Genomic DNA, 26,705 nt, shown 5'->3' with positions numbered 1-26,705 from the left:
TAGAGTGAACAGTAACATTCGTATTCTCAAAAAATGATAATTTAAGGAAAAACTATTTTTGTTTTGTTTGTTCATATAATACAATTTAAAAGTATGCATTAAAGTGTCTGTTATATAATATGCTTGACAAAGTGTTGGAGGGGTACAAAAATGGTGACAGTGAGTTCAAAATAGTGCCACCTGTCAGTCATCTAGTGTTTATATGCACCATTGGTTTGGTTTGTATGTGTGCTAGAGCAGATGGAGGAAACTCCCCAAATGGCTCCCTGCGTGGAGGCCATGTCAAGCAGTGTTCGAAATAAAGAACCAAAAAGGCATTAGTTGTGTCTGTCCACTTATAATTGTTGATATCACAATGCCAAATTACTTTCTCATTTTAATAAAAATCTCAATAAATACAATGAAAATGTACAACCACGTCTTTATTAATTGTTTGTGTTTCCGTGACACCCTAATTTTTGACACCACAGTAAAGCAGACAGAGGGCTTTTTACTGTATCACCCTTCCTCCAGAAAGGGCAGATGTAGAAGAGAGCATGTTGATGGGCATGGACAGAAAGTCATAGGATTTAACATGACCATTGTGGTCTGCACACTCCCCACTTGGATAGAGATAACCACAGGAGACAACCTTTTCATCTGGGAGGGCCTGTGGATGAGATGTGTGACCAAGAGCACAGGCCAGATGCAGTGTAAGGTCTACGTCTCCATGCTGGCCTTACCTCAGGACCTGCAGGCCTCCAGAGCCCTGATCATCATCTCCATCATGTCGGGGGTTCTAACCACATCAAGAGTCAAAAGTTTAAGGCCATAGTGATGATTAACGGAATTCTGTTCATTCTAACTGAAACTCTGTTCCTCATCCCTTTCTCCTGGATAGCTAGAAACATAATCTGAAACTCCCACAACCCATTGATCTCCCAGAGGAGTGAGCTGAGGGCTTTACATCGGCTGGGGGGCCTCAGCCTTGCACCTGACCAGGGGGACCATGCTGTACAGAACTGTCTACCCCTCCAATACCTCCTAAAGCCCCACTGAAGCAGAGTTGGATGGAGTTTGTGGTCAACACCCTGGGAGTGGCAGGGTGGATGATGTCCACACTGGCAATTGTTCTGTTTCCCCATTACAGTGGGGTTGTAGCTTTGGCCATCACCTCCATCTCCAGCATCCTTGGGCCAAGTGCACTGAATACCTCAAGTGGAATTTGTCTGAAGACAAGGTGACGGTCATTGGCGGAACATTTCTCATCTGATCTTTGTCTTCTTGGTTGCCCTTGATGTAAACTCGAAAGCCAACAACTACCAAATCATGAATCATCTTGGTGTTTTTTCTGAATGCAATAGGTGGGCCCCTGCCCTGCTCCTAATAGTAGGGACCATACTCCTGGTTAGAGCAGAACAAGCCAGACTCTGCTATTCACTCAACCTCTATCTAACAGCTCTGTACAGCGACTGTCATTTGTTGTTACGTAAACAGTGTTGGCAGAGCCGTCAACATTTATTTGGGGAGTTTCCTCCATATTCCTTGCACCTATTTTATTCCTTCATACGTTTGTAAACACCAAAAGAGTAGGGACTAGAAAAAGGTCCTTGGCTTTCCTGTGGATGTAATGTGAGACATGGCCTGGGAAGAGAAGCTCCTGAGGAGACTGCAATGAAGGGATATATTCAGACATGGGTGAAAAAAAGTATATTTCAGCTGTGCTTGATTGAGCTTGCCCTTTACAATGGAACCAATTGAAACGTCTGTAATTACATACTGGAATTTATATTTTAAAGTTGATGCAAACAATACATACATACATTGTTCTCTAAATGTTGTCTTATTTATTGTCAACTGATTTATTGATAAATGAATAGATCAATGGCAAATAAATACAGTTTGAACATAATCACATGCAAGGGTTCTGTGGTATGTTTTAGGGTGGATGGAGAAATGGACAACCTAATCAGTTGCACAACTGAATGCGTTCGACCCAACCCCACTGAATCAGAGATGTGCGGGGGGCTGCCTTAATCGACGTCAACGGCGCAGTTGTTGTTGGGTGTTATTGCCTTGCTCAAGGGCAGAAAGGCGTATTTTTCCACCCCAGCTCTGGGATTCAAACCAGCGAGCGTTCGGATACTAGCCCAACGCTCTTAACCGCTAGGTCAGATGTGACCACATGATGGCGATGGTGTATAGCCAGAGAGAATAGTCAGGTATTATTAGTCTCTCTCACTCACTTTCAACCTCGGCTCTGCTCAGTGGCTAGAGAAGGAATCGCACACATGCATACGTGCAGATACACACACACACACACACACACGCTGTAATGACGATCCCATACAGCAGTAGACTCAAAATGCACTTACAAAACCCACCTTTTTCCAAAAAAGTCTACTTCAGAACTGCAAGGTCACTGCAAGGCTAATAGGTAGGTGTCAGCTTTTGGTTTTTAAGACAAAGGTGATATTAACGTCTGCAACAACAGACAGATCACTGATCGCAGGTCAGGATGTGTTCATTAGGGCACGCAAGGAAAACTTTTAAAACTGTTTAGCAACGGAAAACGAGCATGTCAGTTTCAGTCCATTTTCTTCTGTTTGGTGCCTAATGAACAAGACCCAGTTACCAAGCAATGAGTGCCAGGACACAGAACAGCACCGCAGTCAACATATACCTGCAATGTGAAAATCAGTACCGCTGTTTGCAAAAAAAATTGAAAACTTCTATCTTATTCGAGTCAGTGCAGCTCAAGCTATTAATAGCCTTTTCACTCAACTAAGCCAAACCGGGCCGAGACTAGTTGTACTGTACTGGTCTGGCGTGGTTACTCATCATCCTCATTTACTAGAATTGTGATGCAAAGGATCATGTGAAAAGAAAGTATCCAAATTAGCGCAGTACTGTGAGTCGGCCCTATACTGCGCATCAGGCAATAGCCGGACAGTGTGTCACAACCTCCTGTCGAGGGACAGTCTTTTGTACCTTTTTTTTTTATAACAGTGAGAGATCCATCCGATGGAGACCATGACAACCCGTCTGACAGATAAGTACATATGGGTACACTTCTTTCATGACCCCAAAATTCACAACAATATTCTCTTTTTTCCCCCCCATTCGGTTCACTTAATAGATATTATTTTTCTCCATAGCTCATTTTTACACCAGCATTATTCACATAATAAAGCCCAAAAATCAAAGCAATAAGCAAAAACAGAAACTTGGCAAATAATGATGATTCCTTGCAGTGCAATGACATCACATTCAGGGTCTGTGTGTGTTGTGTGTGTCAACTTTGGATATTAAAGTATAAAGAAAGCGGAGTAGTCCAAGTTGGTTTCTTTCGTCTCTCTCCTCTTCATCCCACCATCCTTTTTCCATCCCTCTTTCCCCATCTGTCCACAGCAGCAGCAGGTGATGGCAGGACGTTTCTCTCATATTAGCTCAGATCCGACGGCTTGTTCAATTCTACGTTTACTCCCCTTTCCCCTGCACCTATAGAACGGAAGAGGAGGAGGGTGAGCGGGAGAGTTATATTTTATTCAACCAGTAAGAAATAAGAATTTGTTCTTAATGACTTCATTTAAATTATTCTTTCTTCAAATCGTATGTCACATGCGCCGAATACAACAGGTGTAGACCTTACCGTGAAATGCTTACTTACAAGCCCCAAACCAACAATGCAGTTTAAAAAATATGAATAAGAAATAGAAGGAACAAGTAATTAAAGAGCAGCAGTAAAATAACAATAGCGAGACTATACAGGGGGTACAGAGTCAATGTGCAGGGTAATATGTACAGGTACAGTGCCTTGCAAAAGTATTCATCCCCCTTGGTGTTTTTCCTATTTTGTTGCATTACAACCTGTAATTTAAATATATTTTTATTTGGATTTCATGTAATGGACATACACAAAATAGTCAAAATTGGTGAAGTGAAAAAAAAAAAAAAAAGTTGTTTAAAAGAATTAAAAAAAAAACAGGAAAGTGGTGCGTGCATATTGATTCACCCCCTTTGCTATGAAACCCCTAAATAAGATCTGGTGCAACCAATTACCTTCAGACGTCACATAATTGGTTAAATAAAGTCCACCTGTGTACAATCTAAGTTTAACATGATCTGTCACATGATCTCAGTATATATACACAGTCGTGGCCAAAAGTTGAGAATGTGAAAATTTATATTTGTGTCAATGTCTGCTGCCTCAGTGTCTTCAGATATTTTTGTCAGATGTTACTATGGAATACTGAAGTATAATTACAAGCACTTCATAAAGTGTCAAAGGCTTTTATTGACATTTACATGAAGTTGATGCAAAGAGTCAATATTTGCAGCGTTGACCCTTTTTTTTCAAGACCTCTGCAATCCGCCCTGGCATGCTGTCAATTAACTTCTGGGCCACATCCTGACTGATGGCAGCCCATTTTTGCATAATCAATGCTTGGAAAACTTTTGGCCACGACTGTACACCTGTTCTGAAAGGCCCCAGAGGCTTGCAACACCACTAAGCAAGGGGCACCACCAAGCAAACGGCACCACGAAGACCAAGGAGCTCTCCAAACGGGTCAGGGACAAAGATGTGGAGAATTACAAATCAGGGTTGGGTTATAAAAAAAAAAAAAAGAAAAAAGATCTGAATCTTTGAACATCCCACGGAGCACCATTAAATCCATTACAAAAAAATATGGCACCACGACAAACCTTCCAAGAGATAGCCGCCCACCAAAACTCACAGACCAGGCAAGGAGGGCATTAATCAAAGGCAACAATGAGACCAAAGATAACCCTGAAGGAACTGCAAAGCTCCACGGTGGAGATTGGAGTATCTGTCCATAGGACCACTTTAAGCAGTACTCTCCAGTGCTGGGCTTTACAGAAGAGTGGCCAGAAAAAAGTCAGCAAACACATTTGGTGTTCGCCAAAACGCATGTGGGATACTCTCCAAACATATGGAAGAAAATACTCTGGTCAGATGAGACTAAAATTGAGCTTTTTGAGCATCAAGGAAAACACTATGTCAAGCACAAATCCAACACCTCTCATCACCCCGAGAACACCATCCCCACAGTGAAGCATGGTGGTGGCAGCATCATGCTGTGGGGATGTTCTTCATCGGCAGGGACTGGAAAACTGGTCAGAATTGAAGGAATGATGGATGGTGCAAAATACAGGGAAATTATTGAGGGAAACCTGTTTCAGTCTTCCAGAGATTTGAGACTGGGACAGAGGTTCACCTTCCAGCAACATTTGAGTGGTTTAAGGGGAAACCTTTACATGTCTTGGAATGGCCTAGTCAAAGCCCAGACCTCAATCCAATTGAGAATCTGGGGTATGATTTAAAGATTGGTGTACACCAGTGGAACCAATCCAACTTGAAGGAGCTGAATAAGTTTTGCCTTGAAGAATGGGCAAAAATCCCAGTGACTAGATGTGCCAAACTTATAGAAACATATCCCCAAAGACTTGCAGATGTAATTGCTGCAAAAGGTGGCTCTACAAAGTTGTCACGTATGCTCTCTCTCCAGTGCTCTAGGTCACCATGGTCCCGCACCTAAGCTGAATCGACAGGTTCCCACGCCTTAGCAGAGGTGACCGGTCCGCTCCTGATCCCCGGGATCGTCATCTTGGTCGGCGTCCTGTGGATGGAGCCGCGCGTCGGGGAGGGGGTACAGTCACGTGTGCTCCCTCTCCAGCCTCTAGGTCACCAGGCTTCTCGTTATGGCGCACACCTGTCACCATCGTTACGTGCATTATGACACTCACCTGGACTCCATCACCCCCTTGATTACCTGCCATATATATATATATCTCTCTATCTATCTCCCTTTGGTTCCTTCCCCAGGCGTCATTGTTTCAGGTTCATGCCTGTGCGTTGTTCGTGTGTCTTGGTTTTTATTATGTTTTCATTTATTAATTAAATGATTCACTCCCTGAACTTGCTTCCCGACTGTCAGCGCACAAGTTACAAAAGTATTGACTTTGGGGGGGTGAATAGATATGCACGCACAAGTTTTCATATTTGTATTTTTTTTAAAATCTTATTTCATGTTTGTTTCACAATAAAAAATATTTTGCATCTTCAAAGTGGTAGGCATGTTGTGTAAATCAAATGATACAACCCCCCCCCCCCAAAAAAAAATCTATTTAATTCCAGGTTGTAAGGCAACAAAATAGGAAAAATGCCAAGGGGGGTGAATACTTTCGCAAACCACTGTAGGTAGAGTTAGTAAAGTGACTATGCATAGATAATAACAGAGTAGCAGTGGCGTAAAAGAGGGGGTGGGGGGTGGGCAATGCAAATAGTCTGGGTAGCCATTTCATTAGATGGTCAGGAGTCTTATGGGTTGGGGGTAGAAGCTGTTTAGAAGCCTCTAGGACCTAGACTTGGTGCACCGGTACCGCTTGCCGTGAGGTAGCAAAGAGAACAGTCTATGACTAGGGTGGCTGGAGTCTTCGACAATTTAGGGCCTTCCTCTGACACCGCCTGGTATAGAGGTCCTTGATGGCAGGAAGCTTGGCCCCAGTGATGTACTGGGCAGTACGCACTACCCTCTGTAGTGCCTTGCAGTCAGAGGCCGAGCAGTTGCCATACCAGGCAGTGATGCAACCAGGCAGGATGCTCTCGATGATGCAGCTGTAGAACCTTTTGAGGATCTGAGGACCCATGCCAAATCTTTTCAGTCTCCTGAGGGGGAATAGGTTTTGTCGTGCCCTCTTCACGACTGTCTTGGTGTGCTTGGACCATGTTAGTTTGTTGGTGATGTGGACACCAAGGAACTTGAAGCTCTCAACCTGCTCCGTCGATGAGAGAACGGGGGCATGTTCAGTCCTTTTCCTGTAGTCCACAATCATCTCCTTTGTCTTGATCACGTTGAGGGAGAGGTTGTTGTCCTGGCACCACACGGCCAGGTCTCTGACCTCCTCCCTGGTAGGCTCGTGCCACTGGGCAGCTCTTGGCTATGCTTCCCTTTGTAGTCTGTAATGGTTTGCAAGCCCTCCCACATTCGACGAGCATCAGAGCCGGTGTAGTACGATTCGATCTTAGTTCTGTATTGACGCTTTGCCTGTTTGATGGTTCGTCGGAGGGCATAGCGTAATTTCTTATAAGCTTCTGGGTTAGAGTCCCACTCCTTGAAAGCGTCAGCTCTAGCCTTTAGCTCAGTGCGGATGTTGCCTGTAATCCATGGCTTCGGGTATGTACGGTCACTGTGGGGACGATGTCATCGATGCACTTATTAATGAAGCCAATGACTGATGTGGTGTAGTCCAGCAGAAGAATCCCGGATCATATTCCAGTCTGTGCTAGCAAAACAGTCCTGAAGCTTAGCATCTGCTTCCTCTAACCACTTTTTTTAATTGACCGAGTCACTGGTGCTACCTGCTTTAATTTTTGCTTGTAAGCAGGAATCAGGAGGATAGAATTATGGTCAGATTTGCCAAATGGAGGGCGAGGGAGAGCTTTGTACGCATCTCTGTGTGTGGGGTAAAGGTGGTCTAGAGTTTTTTTCCCTCTGGTTGCACATTTAACATGCTGATAGAAATTTGGTATAACGGATTTAAGTTTTCCTGCATTAAAGTCCCCGGCCACTAGGATCGCTGCCTCTGGATGAGCGTTTTCCTGTTTGCTTATGGCGGAATACAGCTCATTGAGTGCGGTCTTAGTGCCAGCATTGGTCTGTGGTGGTATGTAGACAGCTACGAAAAATACAGAAACTCTCTAGGTAGTTAGTATGGTCTACAGCTTATCATGACATACTCTACCTCAGACGAGCAGAACCTTGAGACTTCCTTAGATATCGTGCACCAGCTGTTTACAAATATGCATAAGCCGCCATCGCTTGTCTTACCAGGCGCCGCTGTTATATCCTCCCGATACAGCGTATTACCAGCCAGCTGTATGTTGATAATATCGTCGTTCAGCCACGACTCCGTGAAGCATAAGATATTACAGTTTTTAATGTCCCGTTGGTAGTTTATTCTTCCTCGTAGGTCGTCAATTTTATTTTTGAATGACTACATGTTAGCTAGTAGAACAGAAAGCAGTGGGTGTTTATTCAATCGCCTACGAATTCTCAGAAGGCAGCCTGAACTCCTTCCTCTTTTTCTCCATCTTCTCTTCACGCAAATGACAGGGATTTGGGCATGTTCCCGGGAAAGCTGTATGTCCTTCACGTGGGCTCGTCGGACTCATTAAAGGAAAAAGCTTCTGCCAGTTCGTGGTGAGTAATCGCTGTTCTAATATCCAGAAGTTATTTTCAGTCATAAGAGACGGTAGCAGCAACATTATGTACAGAATAAGTAAAAAAATAAGTTAAACATAAAAAAAAACGTATGAATGCGTTCTTATGATGATCACTTTGGCCCTGTATTCATAGTGTCTTAGTCTCACATTGCTGATCTAGGATCAAGTGCTGATCTAGAATCATTTTCTTATTTATTATGATCCAAAAGGCAAAACCGATCCTAGATCAGCACTCTTACTTTGAGATGTTTTATGAATACGTGCCCAGGACTCCATCTTACTTGTTAGGTATTTCTCCTTGGCCCGAGCTCGTTCATCGGCATCAAAATACCACACTGTTATGGCATACCTGGACAGCGAGTGAGACAACGGAAACAGAGGTCAACTAACATACAATTATTCACATAATAGGTATACATACTAACACCAACACTACCATTTGTCATAGTCCAACTATTCTAACAGTATTGAGCATTTTCCAATATATTAAAGCTGGATATTGTTGGTGGTGTTGCTTAATGTGGTAACACTTTACAATAATGCCTGTTCATAAATCATGGCATGCATTAACCTAATTTAAACTGTCACAATTCACGCTTCAGCCAAGTTCTCAAAATGGCCTGTGACGGATGCTTTACTTAAATGACATTACAATAAGCAACACAAAACAGGAGGTTTGGGATTGTGATGGAAGACAAGCAGACAACCCTGGGTCTAAGGTCAGGAGTATGTGTCACAGTATCCACAGAAGATGGCGCCCCTCCTCGGTTGGGCGGCGCTCGTCGTCGCCGGTCTACTAGCTGCCACCGATCTATGTTTCTGTGTTCTTTGGTATTTGTCTGTCTAGGTCCACACCTGTTTCTTGTCTGTCATTAGTGGGGGGGGGGGTATTTAGTTTGTTCCTTTGGGTTCGTTTTTTTGTGCGGGATTAATTGTATGTCAGCGGGCAGTGTTTGTGTACGCTGTTGTGTTTTCCCAGCGGAGCACATTGGATTATTATTATTGCCGAGCTGCGCCCCGTGCGTATTTTTTCATTCGTGGATTACCTGTTTCCCTTTTGGGTATTGTGCGCACCCTGTAACCTTTTTGACCACCGAGTGTTGTCGGTGTAAATAAACTTTGGCACTACTGGACATAAGTCTCCTGCGTTTGACTCTGCCCCTTCTTCCTGCCCTTAAGGATCAGTGACAGTATGACATTTTCTCTGGGTTCAAAAGGTCAGACGTCAAGCTAAGAGATCACCCTACCTGGTGTGGTATGCCGGCTGCACCTCATGGGGGTTCCGCCGGTCCGACCAGAAGAAGAGCAGGCGGTCGAACTTGGGTTCGATGTCGACGAACTGCGCCTTGGCCTCTGGGAAAATCCTCAGGATTCCTCCGTGTTTCTATGAGACAATACAAGTCATGTGACATCAATAAATTATCCGCATGCATCCAATTTCCGCTCTGGAGAGAAAGCATTCATTCATTCAGAAATTAAGTCCAAATTTAATAAAAAAGTATTCTCCCATTTCGATTTGTCAAAGAACATATAGCCAATCCCCTCATAAAACAGCAAAAGGTGTGAATAGAAAGAAAAATCACATCGAATAAGAAGCTTTAAAAACACCTTTTAAGTACATCTGCTGTTCTGGGCATCGAAACATAACTTTTTTCAAAATGCCTTGCTGCAGCAAGGTACATTGTTAATATGACAACCTTTCGCAGGGAAACCAAGCACCAAGTTTCATTAGTAATAGCAACTATCATCGAACAATAACTTTCATAATAAATATTATTGAAATAGACTACATGGCCAAAACTATGTGAACACCTGCTCATCGAACATCTCATTACAAAATCATGGGCATTAATATGGATTTGGTCCCCCCTTTGCTGCTATAACAGCCTTCACTCTTCTGGGAAGGCTTTCCACCAGATGCTGGAACATTGCTGTAGGGACTTGGTTCCATTCAGCCATAAGAGCATTAGTGAGGTCAGGCACTGATGTTGGGTGATTAGGCCTGGCTCTGCGTTTCAATTCATCCCAAAGGTGTTCGGAGGGGTTGAGGTCAGGGCTCTGTGCAGGCCAGTCAAGTTCTTCCACACCGATTTCAACAAACCATTTCTGTATGGACCTCGCACAGGGGCATTGTCATGCTGAAACAGGAAAGGGCATTCCCCAAACTGTTGCCACAAAGTTGGAAGCACAGAATCATCTAGAAATTCATTGTATGCTGTAGTAATGAGATTTCCCTTCACTGGAACTAAGGGGCCTAGCCTAAACAATGAAAAACAGCCCCAGACCATTATTCCTCCACCACAAAACTTTACAATTGGCACTATGCATTCGGGCATCCGCCAAACCCAGATTTGTCTGTTGGACTGCCAGATGGTGAAGTGTGATTCATCACTCCAGAGAACGCGTTTCCACTGCTCCAGAGTCCAATGGCAGCCAGCTTTGCACCACTCCAGCTGACACTTGGCATTGGTGATCTTAGCCATGGAAACCCATTTCATGAAGCTCCCGACAAACAGGTCTTGTGCTGACATTGCTTCCAGAGGCAGTTTGGAACTCGGTAGTGAGTGTTGCAACCGAGGGCAGGCGATTTTTACAAGCAACACGCTTCAGCACTCGGCTGTTCCATTCTGTGAGCTTGTGTGGCCTACCACTTTGTGGCTGAGCCCATGTTGCTCCTAGACGTTTCCACCTCACAATAACAGCACTTACAGTTGACCCGGGGCAGCTCTAGCAAGGCAAAAATTTTACAAACTGACTTGGAAAGCTGGCATCCTTTGACGGTGCCACGTTGAAAGTCACTGAGCTCTTCAGTACGGGCCATTCTACTGCTAATGTTGGTCTATGGCAATTGCATGGCATTGTGCTCAATTTTATACACCTCTTAGCAACATTGTGGCTTAAATAGTCAGATTCACTAATTTGAAGGTGTGTCCACATACTTCTGTCCATGTAGTATATGACGTGACCCTGACTGTGCATAAAAAAAGTGCTGTGAGGTTTGGGAGCGAAACAGGGTTGTATTTTGGTTCAAACCATTTGTACCAGATTCACCTTCAGTTGAAGCTAAATGAGGAAGTATGTGTGTTTGTTGCTATTTACTTCATGCAGATACGTGTGGTTTGGTGTACACACATGACATGGAAAACAAACAGAGGAGCAATCATGTCCACCTCTTCCCAAATGCCACAGACAAAGCTGTTACCACGTGAAGTATTTCCTGGAAGTTGGGTTAGTGTGAGTTAAGAGGAAAATTAGCTACACCAAGGCAACAAACAGAATAACACACACGCCAAAATACACATTATAAACTGGGTGGTTCGAGCCCTTAATACTGATTGGCTGACAGCCGTGGTATATCAGACCGTATACCACAGGTATGCCAAAACATTTATTTTGACTGCTCTAATTACATTGGTAACCAGTTTATAATAGCTATAAGGCACCTCTGGGCTTTGTGATACATGGCCAATATACCACGGCTAAGGGCTGTGTCCAGGCACTCCGCGTTGCGTTGTACATAAGAACAGCCCTTGGCTGTGGTATATCGGCCATATAATCACACCTCCTCGTAACACACACATCCCAACACATGCTTCCTGACACACACATACAAATAAATGCATGCAAACACACATAGGTACACACAGCAGCACATGCATCCCTACACACACACACACACTTCTTGAAACACGCAGGATAGGAATGTTAAGGGTGTGAAAATGTTAAAAGGAGAATGGCTTTTTCATGTGGGGGGCTAACCTTTTGCTAAACATGACTCATAACTGCAGGTTTGCGTGAACTGCTTGGGGGCCGGTGTGTGACAGGTATGTGTGAGGGGTGTGTCCATGGGTGGGGTGTGTGTGTGTGTTTGCATGTGACTGCTAGGGGGCCGATGTGTGTGTGCAGTGTGTAAAGAAGACATGAGAGCGGGGTCTGTTGACCTTCAAACATGCATGCTTCCCCCAAGCTTCTCCGGGGGATCAAGTTATCCGTTCACCTCCTAAAGGGGGCTGGGGAATGATGAGGAACTGGTGGGTATGAGAGAATAGTAACTTGTTCTTAACCCTACATCATAAGTAGAAAATAACTAAAAGGGAAAGTATTGCTATATGGAGTGATTTTAGTGGCAACAGAAATTATATCTGATCTCAATCATTTTGAAATGATTCAACATGATTCAATTCAGAATCAATTTCTGTTGGCTCTAATATCACTCCATAGTGCCATGTGGATACACTTGCAGGCCCAAAGCATGACAGCATTGATTCCAAGATTGCGTAGCAGTGGGATGTTTTGATTTTTCTTGTCCCGTCCCTTGTATACATCGTTTCTTTCTTCGTATATATTTTTTATCTAATTTTTCCATCTACGCACTGAACATACTCTCCTGCAACCCACCTCACCCAATGCGGTATGGATCTGTCATTTTTTATATTTTAGAACCGTAACCCCCTTCAAGCTAGCCAGCTATTAGCTAGTAGTCAGTTAGCCACTGCTAGTTAGCCATCACCATTAACTGGGACATCTGCCAGCTTCAGCCCGGTCAACTCCTGCCAGCCTGCACAACGCGATATCAACCCAGAGCATATCGGACTGCTTTTCTCCACAATATCTCCGGATTCCTACCGCAAGCTCCGAACCTTTACTCTGGAGCGCAGTTAGCTAGCTGCTATCCGAGTGGCTACTCCTGGCTAACGTCTCTGTCACGAAGCAAGCACCAGTTAGCCTGGAGCTAGCCTCGAATCTAGGCCCGTCTCTCGGCTAGCCAAATATATCTATCAAGAATTCTTGGGCTTCAATTACCACTTTTGCCAATTGGCCTGGACCCTTTGCTGCCGACACGGAGCCCCGCCGATCCATCACGACTGGTCTACCGACGTAACCGTCCGAGGGGGTTTCTGTCCCATAGCAAGCACCAGTTAGTCTGGAGTTAGCCTCGAGCTAGGCCCATCTCCTGGCTAGCCTGAAAAAATCCAGCAGATAATACCTCTATTGCCAATTTGCTTGAACCCTTTGCTGCCGACATGGAGCCCCGCCAAGCCATCACGACTGGTCTGCCGACATTACCGTGCAAGGGGGTTTCAACAGGCTTCCCTGTTGGAACGTCCCCCTGAGGCCCATCTGCTAGCCTGCTGCTATCCCCGGCCTGCTAGCTGTCTGAATCTCCGTGCCTACAGCTCGCCTGTCTACTCACTGGACCCTATGATTTCTTGGCTACACATGCCTCTCCTTAATGTCAATATGCCTTGTCCATTGCTGTTTTGGTTAGTAATTGTTTTATTTCACTGTAGAGCCTCCAGCCCTGCTCAATATGCCTTAGCTAGCCCTGTTGTTCCACCCCCCACACATGCGGTGACAGCACCTGGCTTAAATAGTGCTTCGTCACTCAATGCCTAGGCTTCCCTCCACTGTACTCACATCCTACCATACCCTTGTCTGTACATTATGCCTTGAATCCATCCTTCCGTGCCCAGAAACCTGCCCCCTTTACTCTCTGTTTCGAACGCACCTGACGACCAGTGATTCTCTGATCCACCTCTACGCAGACAAGACCATTTTGTATACAGCTGGCCCTTCTTTGGACACTGTGCTAACAAACCTCCAAACAAGCTTCAACGCCATACAACACTCCTTCTGTGGCCTCCAACTGCTTTTAAATGCTAGTAAAACTAAGTGCATGCTATTCAATCGATTGCTACCCGCATCTGCCCGCCCGACTAGCATCACTACTCTGGACGGTTCTGACCTAGAATATATGGACAACTACAATACCTATGTGTCTGGTTAGACTAAACTCTCCTTCCAGACTCACATTAAGCATCTCCAATCCAAAATTAAATCTAGAATCGGCTTCCTATTACGCAACAAAGCCTTCACTCATGCCACCAAACATTCCCTCGTAAAACTGACTATCCTACCGATCCTTGACTTCGGTGATGTCATTTACAAAATAGCCTCCAACACTCTACTCAGCAAACTGGATGTAGTCGATCACAGTGCCATGTGTTTTATCACCAAAGTCCCACCCCATATACTACCCACCACGGCGACCTCTATGATCTCGTTGGCTGGCCCTCACTACATATCCGTCGCCAAACCCACTGACTCCAGGTCATCTATAAGTCTTTGCTTGGTAAAGCCCCGCCTTATCTCAGCTCACTGGTCACCATAGCAACACCCACCCGTAGCACACGCTCCAGCAGGTATTTTGCACTGGTCATCCTCAAAGCCAACACTTCCTTTGGCCGCCTTTCCTTCCAGTTATCTGCTGCCAATGACTGGAACGAATTGCACAAATCTCTGAAGCTGGAGTCTTATCTCCCTCTCTAACTTTAAGCATCAGCCAATCTGTAAATACCACACACGACTACATCATCCCCATATTATTATTTACCCTCTTGCTATTTTGCACCCCAGTATCTCTACTTGCACATCATGATCTGCACATATATCACTCCAGTATTAATGCGAAGTTGTAATTATTTTCGCCTCTATGGCCTATTTATTGCCTACCTCCCTACATTTGCACACACTGTATATAGATTTTCTATTTTTATTTTATTTTGTGTTATTGACTACGTTTGTTTATGTGTAACTGTGTTGTTGTTTTTGTCACACTGCTATGCTTTATCTTGGCCAGGTCGCAGTTGTAAATGACAACTTGTTCTCAACTGGCCTATCTGGTTAAATAAAAGTGAAATAAAAAAATTAAAATTAAAAAAAAAAGGCAAATGATACCTCGTGCTTACATGATTGAAAATCAGTACCTTTATCACTTTTAGTTTACTTTATGTGATAACAGATTGGCTAACCAAATACTCTATTCATTGTTTAGGTATTTGTAAATCAGTGGTCTGTACCCTCTTGGTACCTCAATTTGTGTCCTCTTGGCTGTTTTCCTTCATAGTAATCCCAGCTATGCCTCCAATTTTGTTACCCACTATCAGCTTATAAAGTTAACTGAAAATGTGGAAGTACCGGAACTTATTAGTGGTATGTACGAGGTAATAAATCGGTCTACAACATGGATCCTACTCTTTGAGGGTGTTTTCACAGTCCTCTTTAAAGTGAACTCTTGGATTAAAAAAAAGCTAAATAACTCAGTTATCTTTGTATTCACACTGCCCCTGCCTTTAAAGTGAGGACTCAACTATTTTGCCAGTTCACTTCACCAATTCTGTGATCCGAGTCCTCTTTGCATTGAAATTGATATGTTTCGAAAGGAACCAATAACTTCTAACATTCACTCAATGCACTCAGGGTTTTTACAAAGTGCAAGACAAGCCATTCCATCAGTTATCGGACAGCCTACATACATATTGGAAGCTAATAGATTGCATTTAGTTAAAAGATTAGACAATCAATTTTATCAGAAGATACTATTAACATGTGCCTTCAGAAAGTATTCACACCCCTTGACATTTTCCACATTTTGTTGTGTTACAAAGTGTGATTAAAACGGATTTAATTGTCATTTTGTGTCAACGACCTACACAAAATATTACAGCTGTGAGTCTTTCTGGGTAAGTCTAAGAGTTTCACACCTGGCTTGTGCAGCATTTGCTCATTATTCTTTTCAAAATTCTTAAAGCTCTGTCAAATTGGTTGTTGATCATGGCTAGAAAACTATTTTTAGGTACTGCCATAGATTTTCAAGCAGATTTAAGTCAAAACTGTAACTCGGCCACTCAGGAACATTCACTGTCTTCGTAAGCAACTCCAGTGTAGATTTGGCCTTGTGTTTTAGGTTATTGTCCTGCTGAAGGTGAATACATCTTCCAGTGTCTGGGGGAAAGCAGACTGAACCAGGATTTTGCCTGTGCTTAGCTTCATTCCGTTTGTTTTTTATTCTGAAAAACTCTTCAGTCTTTAACAATTACAAGCATACCCATAACATGATGCAGCCACCAATATGCTCGAAAATATGGAGAGTGGTACTCGGTAATGTGTTGTATTGGATTTTTGATTCAGGACAAAACGTTTGTTGCAAACAGGATGCTTTAAAAAATATATATATTTGTATTCTGTACAGCTTGTCTTCTTTTCACTCTGTCAATTAGGTTAGTATTGTGGAGTAACTACAATGTTATTGATCCATCCTCAGTTTTCTCCTATCACAGCCATTAAACTCTGTAGCCGTTTTAATCACCATTGGCCTCATGGTGAAATCCCTGAGTGGTTTCCTTCCTCTCCTGCAAATGAGTTAGGAAGCATGCATCTTTATAGTGATTGTGTGTATTGATACACCATCCAAAGTGTAATTTATAACTTCACCATGCTCAAAGGGATATTTTTACCCATCTACCTATAGGTGCCCTTCGTTGCAAGGCATTGGAAAACCTTCCTGGCCTTTTTGGTTGAATCTGTGTTTGAAATTCACTAATCGACTGAAGGGACGTTACAGATAATTGTATGTGTGGGTTATAGAGATTAGGTATTCATTCAAAAATGTTAAACACTGGGGTTGAATACTTAGACTCACATTTCAACTTTTCATTTTTTATACATTTGCAAAAATTTTGACAAAACATAATTCTACTTTGACATAATGCGTATTGTGTGTTGGCCAGCGACAAAAAAAATCTAAATTTAAAACATTTTTAATTCAGGCTGTAACAAAATGTGGAAAAAGTCAAGGTGTGTGAATACTCTGAAGGCACTGTAAATATTATAAGTAACAAAATAAATAGCAAAATAATAACTGCAGATTAAATAATGCTTTCATTCAAAAAGTGTACACCCAATGTAGTCTACTGCTCCCTTAAAACCTGTTGGGGCTCGGGGGCAGTATTGAGACATTTTGAAAAAAATATGTGCCCATTTTTAACTGCCTCCTACACCAACTCAGAAGCTAGGATATGCATATTATTAACACATTCGGATAGAAAACACTCTGAATTTTCTAAAACAGTTTGAATGGTGTCTAAGTATAACAAAACTCATATTGCAGGCAAAAACCTGTGAAAAATAGATTTTTAAAAAAATGTGAATTTTGTGACTGTACTATTTAGTGTCATTGTTTTATAGATACCATAGTGAGAAAGGTTTCATTTCGCAACACCTACAGCTTCCACTAGATGTCAACGATCTTTATAAAGTTGTTTGAAGCGTCTATGATAAACAGAGAGCAAATTAGAATCCAAGGAAGTTGACATGTCATCACTTCATTTTTTTGCGCCTGCGCGTAAATCTGAGAACTGTGAGTTTTCATCATTGTTTATCTAGACATAGGATAGGTTGTGTGAAAATATTACTGATGTTTAACGTTAAAAATGGACCAAAAGATTAATGCTAAACAACATTTGACATGTTTGAACGGACGTAAATAGATTATTTACTTGTTTTTTTTAGCTTTTCGTCGTGATTTTACACTCCCCCCACCACGTTTTGTGGGAGCATAATGTACTTGGTGTTATTTGGACATAAATTATGAACTTTGTCAAAAGAAACCACATTTGTTTCCGGACCTGGGATGCCTTCCGGACCTGGGATGCCTGCCTTCTGATGGAGATAATCAAAGGTAAGGGGATATTTACAATGTTATTATCGATTTTAGATGATGCTAACTGTATAGCATAGCCTGTTGTTCTTAGCATAGCACCCCGTTTATTGCAAAATGTGATTTCCCAGTAAAGTTATTTTGAGATCTGGCCATTCGGTAGCAATTACGAGATGATAATATATTATTCTTTGAATGACAATATTATAATTTACCAATGTTTTCGAATAGTAATTTTGTTATGTTCACCGGAAGCATTTCAGAGAAGAAAAAAAATCTGAATTTCACGCTACTGTAAAATGCTGTTTTTGGATATAAATATGAACTTGATGGAACAAAAAATGCATGTATTGTATAACATAATGTCCTAGGAGTGTCATCTGATGGAGATTGACAAAAGTTAGTGCATAATTCTAGCTGGTTTCTGCTTTTGGTGACGCCTGACCTTGAATTGAAAATGGATGTTTGTACTTTTGTGGCTATGTACTGTCCTAACATAATCTAACTTTATGCTTTTGCCGTAAAGCCTCTTTGAAAATCGAACAATGTGGTTAGATTAAGGAGATGTTTATCATTTAAATTGTGTAAAATAGTTGATTGTTTGAGAAATTGAAATTATTAGATTTTTGATGTTTTGAATTTCCAGCCTTGTTAGCAATCCCGACTCGGGGTTCATTGCTAACCTGTAGCCCCAACATAAGAGCTAGAATTGATTTTGTACCCTATGTTGTGATTTTCACCAAATATGATGTTGAATAAACAGGGTATGAAGCTCTCTTAGCCTATAGATCACATATGGCAAACAAATAATCTTGACTAAAACAACCACACATATTTTGGTTTTCTGTGCACTTTTTTTTGTACCATCTCTCTTGTGGCACCAATGTGAGGGGTTATGTCAGGGGAAACTGTGTTGCATTAGCCTAGTGTGGTGTGGGAATAATGACAAGCGAACCTGAGGAGCTCACATTGCCCTAAAAAAGGGAACCGGACCCCCGTAATTCAAGCAACCTCTCGAGATCACGTGGGCTATGAAAAGCTGTTCTAACATGTATTCATTGAAATTCAAAAATTGTATATCAATAACTCCCAATAGGATTCAATGGAGAAACTGGTGTTTGTGAGTTCGACTCCCCCTGCAGACAACAGCGCCAGAAGAGCTGTGCTTAGGCCTACATAATGTGAATATTACTGTAGCAACAGGGGGTCACGGCATCCTGCGTATCTTTGCTGCAACACTCCTAACTTGGAGAAATACACATGCAACCATGTTGCAGTGTCTTCCTGTTGGGAGCAGAGAACCTATGTAGCAGCATGCAAATGTGATCCTGCCCACATGAAGGTCATTATCATAGAATTATTGATATAAAAAAATGATTTATCGATATCAAAAATTTACAAATTATGTAAATAATAAAACATTTCATATCAATAATAAAAAAATATATATTGATAATTCATTTTTTATTTATAAAAGCAATTTTATATCAATAAATATTTTGTGGGATATAAAAATGTAATTATTAATATAAGAAATTCAATTATTGATATAAAGAAAGACAATTATTGATATAACATTTTTATGCATTTCCATATGGGGGCTCATTTGAGGGGTCTGAGTTCCTTTAGAGTGTTCACACTGCACCAAAAAAATTAAGGGAACCGCACTGAGTTCACAAAAATTGTCTGAAAGGGACCAAGTGGGAAAACACCCTGAGTATCTGCATGGAGTAAATGGCACAAAACACACATACTTTATAATTCGTCCTGCAGTTTGTTTTATAAAGTATATTTATCCATAACTGAAGGCACATCTGGGCTTACCCAGGCCTCCTTTTAGAAACTTGATCTGTTAATCAATCTGTTAATAATCCCATATTGTAGATCAGTGTTTCTTAAACCTGTTTGTGGGGACCCAACAGGGTGGACATTTTTGCTTTGCCCTAGTACTACACACGTCCTTCCACTAATCAACTCATCCTCAAATCTTTGATTAGTTGATTTGTGTCGTGCTAGGGAAAAAACTAAAATGTGCACCGCTTTGGGTCCCAAGGACCAGGATTAACACAGCTGTAGGTGGCACAGACCAAGTCATGCTGTAATCTAACATCCTACTATGTGCTCTGAAATAAACTGAACAAAAATATAATTGCAACATGTAAAGTGTTGGTCACATGTTTCCTGAGCAGAAACAAAATATCCGACATTTTCCATACGCACAAAAAAGCTTATTTCTCTCACATTTGTTTACATTCCTGTTATTAGTGAGCATTTCTAATTTGCCAAGATAATACACCAACCTGACAGGTGAGGCATATCAAGAAGCTGATTAAACAGCATGATCAGGTGCACCTTGTGCTGGGGACAATAAAAGTCCACTCTAAAATGTGCTGTTTTGTCATTTTAGAGAATTTGGCAGCATATCCAACCGACCTCAGACCACGTGTAACCACGCCAGCCCAGGACCCCATATCCGGCTTCATCACCTGCGGGATCGTCTGAGACCAGCCACCAGGACAGCTGATGAAACTGTGGGTTTGCACAACCGAAGAATTTCTGTCAGAAACCATCTCAATGAAGCTTATCTTTGTGCTTGTCGTCCTCACCAAGGTCTTGACCTGACTGCAGTTCGGCGCCGTAACCGACTTCATGGATGAATACCGGGCAGATGGCAGACAGTGTGTATGGTGTCGTGTGGGCGAGCGGTTTGCAGGTATAAGATAGGGACAACGAACACAACTGCATTTTATTGATTGCAAATATTAATGCACAGAGATACCGTGAAAAGATCCTGAGGCCCATTGTCGTGCCATTCATCCTCCGCCATCACCTCATGTTTCAGCACGATAAAGCACGGCCCCATGTCACAAGGACCTGTACACAATTTCTGGAAGCTGAAAATGTCCCAGTTTTCCACCAGCCATGTCACCCATTGAGCATGTTTGGGATGCTCTAGATCGATGTGTACGACAGCGTGTTCCAGTTCCCGCCAATATCCAGCAACTTCCCACAGCCATTGAAGAGTGGGCAACATTCCACAGGCCACAATCAACAGCATGATCAACTCTATGCAAAGGAGATGTGACATGCTGCATGAGGCAAATGTTGGTCACACCAGATCCTGACTGGTATTCTGATCCACTCCCTTCATTTTTTTTTAAAGGTATCTGTGACCAACAGATGCATATCTGTATTTCCTATCATGTGAAATCCATAGATTAGGGCCTAATTTACTCATTAACTCGGCAAGACGGAGCTGCTCTTCCTCCCGGGGAAGGACTGCCCGTTCCATGATCTCGCCATCACGGTTGACAACTCCCTTGTGTCCTCCTCCCAGAGTGCTAAGAACCTTGGCGTGATCCTGGACAACACCCTGTCGTTCTCCACTAACATCAAGGCGGTGACCCGATCCTGTAGGTTCATGCTCTACAACATTCGCAGAGTACGACCCTGCCTCACACAGGAAGCGGCGCAGGTCCTAATCCAGGCACTTGTTATCTCCCGTCTGGATTACTGCAACTCGCTGTTGGCTGGGCTCCCTGCCTGTGCCATTAAACCCCTACAACTCATCCAGAACGCCGCAGCCCGTCTGGTGTTCAACCTTCCCAAGTTCTCTCACGTCACCCCGCTCCTCCGCTCTCTCCACTGGCTTCCAGTTGAAGCTCGCATCCGCTACAAGACCATGGTGATTGCCTACGGAGCTGTGAAGGGAACGGCACCTCCATACCTTCAGGCTCTGATCAGGCCCTACACCCAAACAAGGGCACTGTGTTCATCCACCTCTGGCCTGCTGGCCCCCCTACCTCTGAGGAAGCACAGTTCCCGCTCAGCCCAGTCAAAACTGTTCGCTGCTCTGGCACCCCAATGGTGGAAGAAGCTCCCTCACAACGCCAGGACAGCGGAGTCAATCACCACCTTCCGGAGACACCTGAAACCCCACCTCTTTAAGGAATACCTAGGATAGGATAAAGTAATCCTTCTAACCCCCCCCCTTAAAATATTTAGATGCACTATTGTAAAGTGGTTGTTCCACTGGATATCATAAGGTGAATGCACCAATTTGTAAGTCACTCTGGATAAGAGCGTCTGCTAAATGACTTAAATGTAAATGTAATTTATTTAAATTGACAGATTTCCTTAAAATCTTTGAAATTGTTACATGTTGCGTTTATTTTTTCTTCCGTGTATAAGCGGCTATTAAGACCCACTGGAAGTATCTACCGGGTATCTACCTCTTAGCAGAGTTCCTAATGTAGATCATTATAAAGCAGGTTGTTTGGATCCTGGATGCTGATGGGTTGATATGTGGGACAACAACTCCCGCAATATACTATGACGTTAATTCCACTGTCCCGCAGCCCAGGCAGGAAATTCATTAACTTAATAATCTCCCTTGGGAAAAATAATTGTATTTGGTTTGCAACAGTTGTCTGCTTCTACGACCTATGCAATAATGTATAATTTGACAAATGCGATCTCTCCTGTGCCAGTAGGCTATCTAGCCCAAGAACGAGCGTGAACCTAATAATTTACCATGGAAACCGTAAACACTCAGAATTCGATTCCTTCATTAACCAGCGCATAGTGGCCTATTGGCTATGTATTAATATTTATTAAATCCTTATTTATTGAAGTTCTTGTCTCATCATTGAACGCTATCTACATGTCAACGATTTGTTTAGCATAGCAACGTCGAATGAATAGAATAAACGACTGGGCCAAAACATGAGAAAAGAACTAACGACCAGTTCTTCAATTCGTGTGCCATCAACGGAAAACGTCACTATTAACATCACCAACTAGCTTGGTTAGCTTGGACTCGCCAACCATAATAGTTGTTGCCTCTGTATGCCTATTGTATATTTATTAAGTCATTATTTATTGAGGTTCTTGTCTCATATCATCATTGAATCTCTGCTAACTAGCTACATGCCAATGATTTGTTTAGCATAGCAATGTTGAATTAATATAATTATTTGAATTAACGACTGGGTAAAAACATGAGAAAAGAACTAGCAATTTCACAATGCAAAACCAAATTTACTTGTAATGAATATTTTTATAAATATGTTGGCAAACATTTTCTTAAAGCAATAATGCCCTCATACCCGGGAATTATCGTGTGACAACTCCTTCCAAGGGCTGTATCCCGGCCCTTGGCTTCGCCTAGGGTCTCAGAACAGCCCTTGACGGGAGCTGTCTGACAATAATTCCCGGGTTCTCAGGCATTATTTTTTAAGTAATTCCCAACCCTTGGTCCCCGAGTACCCCCAACTGTACACATTTCTGTTGTAGCCCTGGACAAACTCACCTGATTCAACTAATTGAGGGCTTGATGATTAGTTGGATGACTGGATGTTGGAAACACTGATGATGCTTCTATTGCTAGGACCTCACCTACTATCAACTTCTCCAGCATTCCTCAAAGCATTCCACAGAGACCTCCAGCCATTCCATTTATGTGACATTCCAGAGCAAACACACCTGATTTAACTCGTCAATTAATCATCAAGCCCTTGATTAGGTGAATCAGGTGTGCTGGTTCAGGGCTACAACAAAATGTTCTGGGTGTCCGATGGTGAGGCATTTGCAAGTTTACGGTCGTGCTCAGTAGGGTACACCATAGGAACATTAAACAACAGTAAATTAAAGTCTGTGTCATTATTTGAAAAGTTTAGGTAGTTCTTTGTTTCACTCTGTTTTCTCCTTACTGAACATGACCCAGGTAAAATCTCTAAGTGATCCTAATTTCATAATTAGCTGCTAATCTTACACCAGGTCTGCAGGGCAGTGAGATTGACAGCTTCTCTTCTGTTGAGTCTTACTAGGACCTAGGCTGCAGTCCTACTATACGACCCCACTAGCGGATTCCAAACTGATAACTCCCTATCCCTTTATTCATGATAATTCTTTCAGATCTGAGAGGAGGGTCAGCAAAAACATAAATCAGGGGGAAAGAGAAGGGAGGGCGCTATCGGATTAGAATTAAGGCCCACAACGTCAGAGTGGGAGTGTGAGAGGAGCTGCCTGCCTGTTGTCCTCATTCCAGCATAGTTTCCACCTGCAATCACAATGTTCTAGTGGTAGCCCTGGGGTTTGTTCTAGCAGTTACTGCCGCTCCCTTTGGTGCATGAATGCCTGTGTGTGCGTGGGATTGTGTGCATTATTTGTGCAATTACATGAAAATGTAATAGCAGTGAGCGCCCACATTAGCTGTAAATTATGCAGACTGTGTCCATTACATGTATTCCACACCAACATGACTCCATGGTCAGCCATATCAGAAAGTGCTTTTGTCATCACTTGTCACACCGTAGCATGTATGGTTGCCATATTAGAACAGCTTCAGATTCACAAGGTGTTGGTGTCCATCAGAGGCTGTCCTTATATGGACACCATACATATGGTATGGAGTCAGTTACCTGACGACTCAAACTGAATTCTTCCGCTGCTCTATCATCTGCTACATACTTCAGTCAGACTGCCATCGTTAAAGTCGTCTGTGGTGACGTCAAAATGAGGGGTGCTTTACAAAACAAAGTCATCAGTGATTGGATCATCTCTAACCAATCAGATTATCAAAGTCAATGATACATTTTCAAAATGACGCTTTACCAACGTGTGTTCTGTCTCTGGCCCAACCCATTGGAGTTTCGGTAGCCAGGCAATGGAGTCATTGTACAGTATGTTTGGGATTAATCCATAGCGTGTCAGTAACTGTTTAGACACCCCCCCTTTCCCTTCACTTTATCGATCAACGCTTCTCCCCTCCGCATAAACTCATTTAATGGGCTGGTTGGTGAACTTTGGAATTACATCCAGAAACTGAACTCTAAAGGGTGACTGAAGAGTGACTGGCATGGAATTTATTTAACTAGGCAAGTCAGTTAAGAACAAATTCTTATTTACAATGATGGCATGGAATTAACAGAGTCAATATACAAAGCCACAGTGTTGTTCCCAGCAGAGAAAACTGGTTGCAATGACGTCATTATGGCATCTTTGATGAATAGGCCTTGTATAGGTCTACTGTTTTTTTTTTTAAGGAACCAGAAAAATAAGGAACCAGAATTTTTTTTTTACTGGTTAGAATTTGACCAAAATATGTAGTCTTTCCCACGCCATCTTCATCTTGTCATGAAAAATACTTCTTTACCCGGTGAAGTCTCCACAAACTGAGAATCAGTTTACAACCAGAAAAAAACAAATTTGAGGTTAGTAGCAGAAAACATTAAAAAAATTAACTAAATATTGGACCTAAAGTTTGCTTTCAGTTCATTGTTTTGACATACCTTAGCCTCCCAGTCTTTATTGAGATAGTAAATACACGTTACACATCTCCCATCGCCGTTAGGGTTATCCACGTGACGCACATACCCAGTCCCGTTGCCTGGGTAACAGGCCACCATGGCCTGAAAAAGAACATGAGAAGGACATGTTAGGAGGAAATATTTTGGGTAGCCATTTTGACAGTGTTGTAAAAGTTGTCACAAGTTTAAAATGCTTCCCAACAGTAGACATACTTTCAACACCTATTTCTGAGATGTCCATGCAAGTCAGCAATAAATTACACCGGTTGAGGATATCATTGCAGATGCAATTCAGCTGCTTGGCTGTTGCTTCCAAATTCATTTTTAAATACATTTTGTGACAATCATTACAATGCATTTCACAACAAATGATTAACGCATAGCCAATTGTTTAAAGTTCTATGTCACTTCAGAATACTTGCCTCCATGATTAGGCTACACTCTGGTAAAGCATATAACAGAACAGCATATTTCCTATTATGAAATTGTCATGTGATTCATAATTGATAATACTGCTATTGAAATTCATATGTGTATAAAAAGTATATACTAAATTATTCCCGTTCAATGCATGCTAACAAAAAAGAGAATCACAAACAAAAAGGGGAGCTTGTTATTCATAATTGCTGATATGTGAAAGACGAAGCAGAGAGGAGACTGACACGCTTGCTGGGCTGATTTGAAACGAAAGAGGTTAATTGGAGTAGCCGAGTTGTTTTTGCTGTGTCATCGGTCTGCCCTTTACTTCAAGTGTTAAAAAACAATTATTTATTATGTCGGTCTCTGGGTCACACGCACAAGTTGTTACGTAACAAACCGTGGGTGGGAAAAAAAAGCCAGCTGGATTATTTTTATACACAAGATACATCCTCTTTATTTAATTTTTTATAAATAGATACATCCTTTTGGTTCTCGGGTATTGCCACGGGACCGGGCCAAAGTGGAGGGGAGGGACAAACACACACATGTATTTTGCTCAGTCATTGGAGATGTATAGTACTTCCAAGGACATAGGCTCCAATTGAGTAGTCGCAAAGTAGTATATTTTGTCAGACTTTATTTGGATAGTCCCATATAGATGATCTACATATCAAAAGAGATGGCACTGTGCTCTGATATTGATTAATTCATTGTTAGGAAAGAGCTTGCAAAAAAGGCATTTCACTGTACTTCTGCATGTGACAATACAACTTCAAACTTGAAAGTACAAATGGTCAAACAAGGCAACAGTAAACATGTCGTCCCCCATGAATGATGCCGCACCCCCCTTGGTTCAATTAGTGTAATTTTATAAATGACAGATCTCTGTGGCAAGATGCATCATTCACCCAAGTTTAATCAAAATCGGGCCAGTGGTGTCTGAGATATCACATGGGTTAGCTAGACTCATATCCCTGAGCGTGTGTGCCAAATGTCATGTTGTTTTAGGTACTAGTCTGGAAAATATTGTGTTGAGAGACTTTTGTCCATAGATGCCACATTTGAAATAGCTTGTTAAATCGCCATCATCTGGCCAATCAGTGTAATTTTGTAAATGCCGGATCTCTATGGCAAGACATATCAATCACGCAAGTTTTCATCAAAATCAGTCCAGTGGTGCCTGAGAAATCGTGTGTGACGAACAAACGTACTGACGGAAGGGGACTCATTTAATCAAGGGGGACAACTA

The 26,705-nt window shown here is 42.3% G+C and overlaps 1 protein-coding gene across 4 annotated transcripts in view; it reads right to left on the bottom strand.

Annotated features, from left to right (window-relative positions):
- Window positions 1–401: 401 nt before the first annotated feature.
- LOC106585313 (egl nine homolog 1) overlaps window positions 402–26,705 on the bottom strand; it is a 46,184-nt gene continuing 19,880 nt past the window's right edge. The window contains exons 2-5 of one of the 4 annotated variants that reach the window (XM_014171409.2): window positions 25,019–25,138; window positions 9,475–9,611; window positions 8,467–8,576; window positions 402–3,480 (exon numbers count right to left, since the gene is read on the bottom strand). In XM_014171409.2, coding sequence (XP_014026884.1) covers window positions 3,425–3,480; window positions 8,467–8,576; window positions 9,475–9,611; window positions 25,019–25,138 — 423 coding nt within the window. In that variant the 3' untranslated portion in view covers window positions 402–3,424. Of the gene's footprint in view, window positions 3,481–8,466; window positions 8,577–9,474; window positions 9,612–24,570; window positions 24,902–25,018; window positions 25,139–26,705 lie in introns of those variants that run through there. The other 3 variants (XM_014171412.2, XM_014171419.2, XM_045705502.1) reach the window with 3 other exon arrangements.

This window comes from Salmo salar, chromosome ssa02, assembly GCF_905237065.1.
Source record: "Salmo salar chromosome ssa02, Ssal_v3.1, whole genome shotgun sequence".
Taxonomy (NCBI): domain Eukaryota; kingdom Metazoa; phylum Chordata; class Actinopteri; order Salmoniformes; family Salmonidae; genus Salmo; species Salmo salar.
Note: the sequence above shows the minus strand (reverse complement) of the source record. Positions and strands in the feature narration are given on the sequence as shown.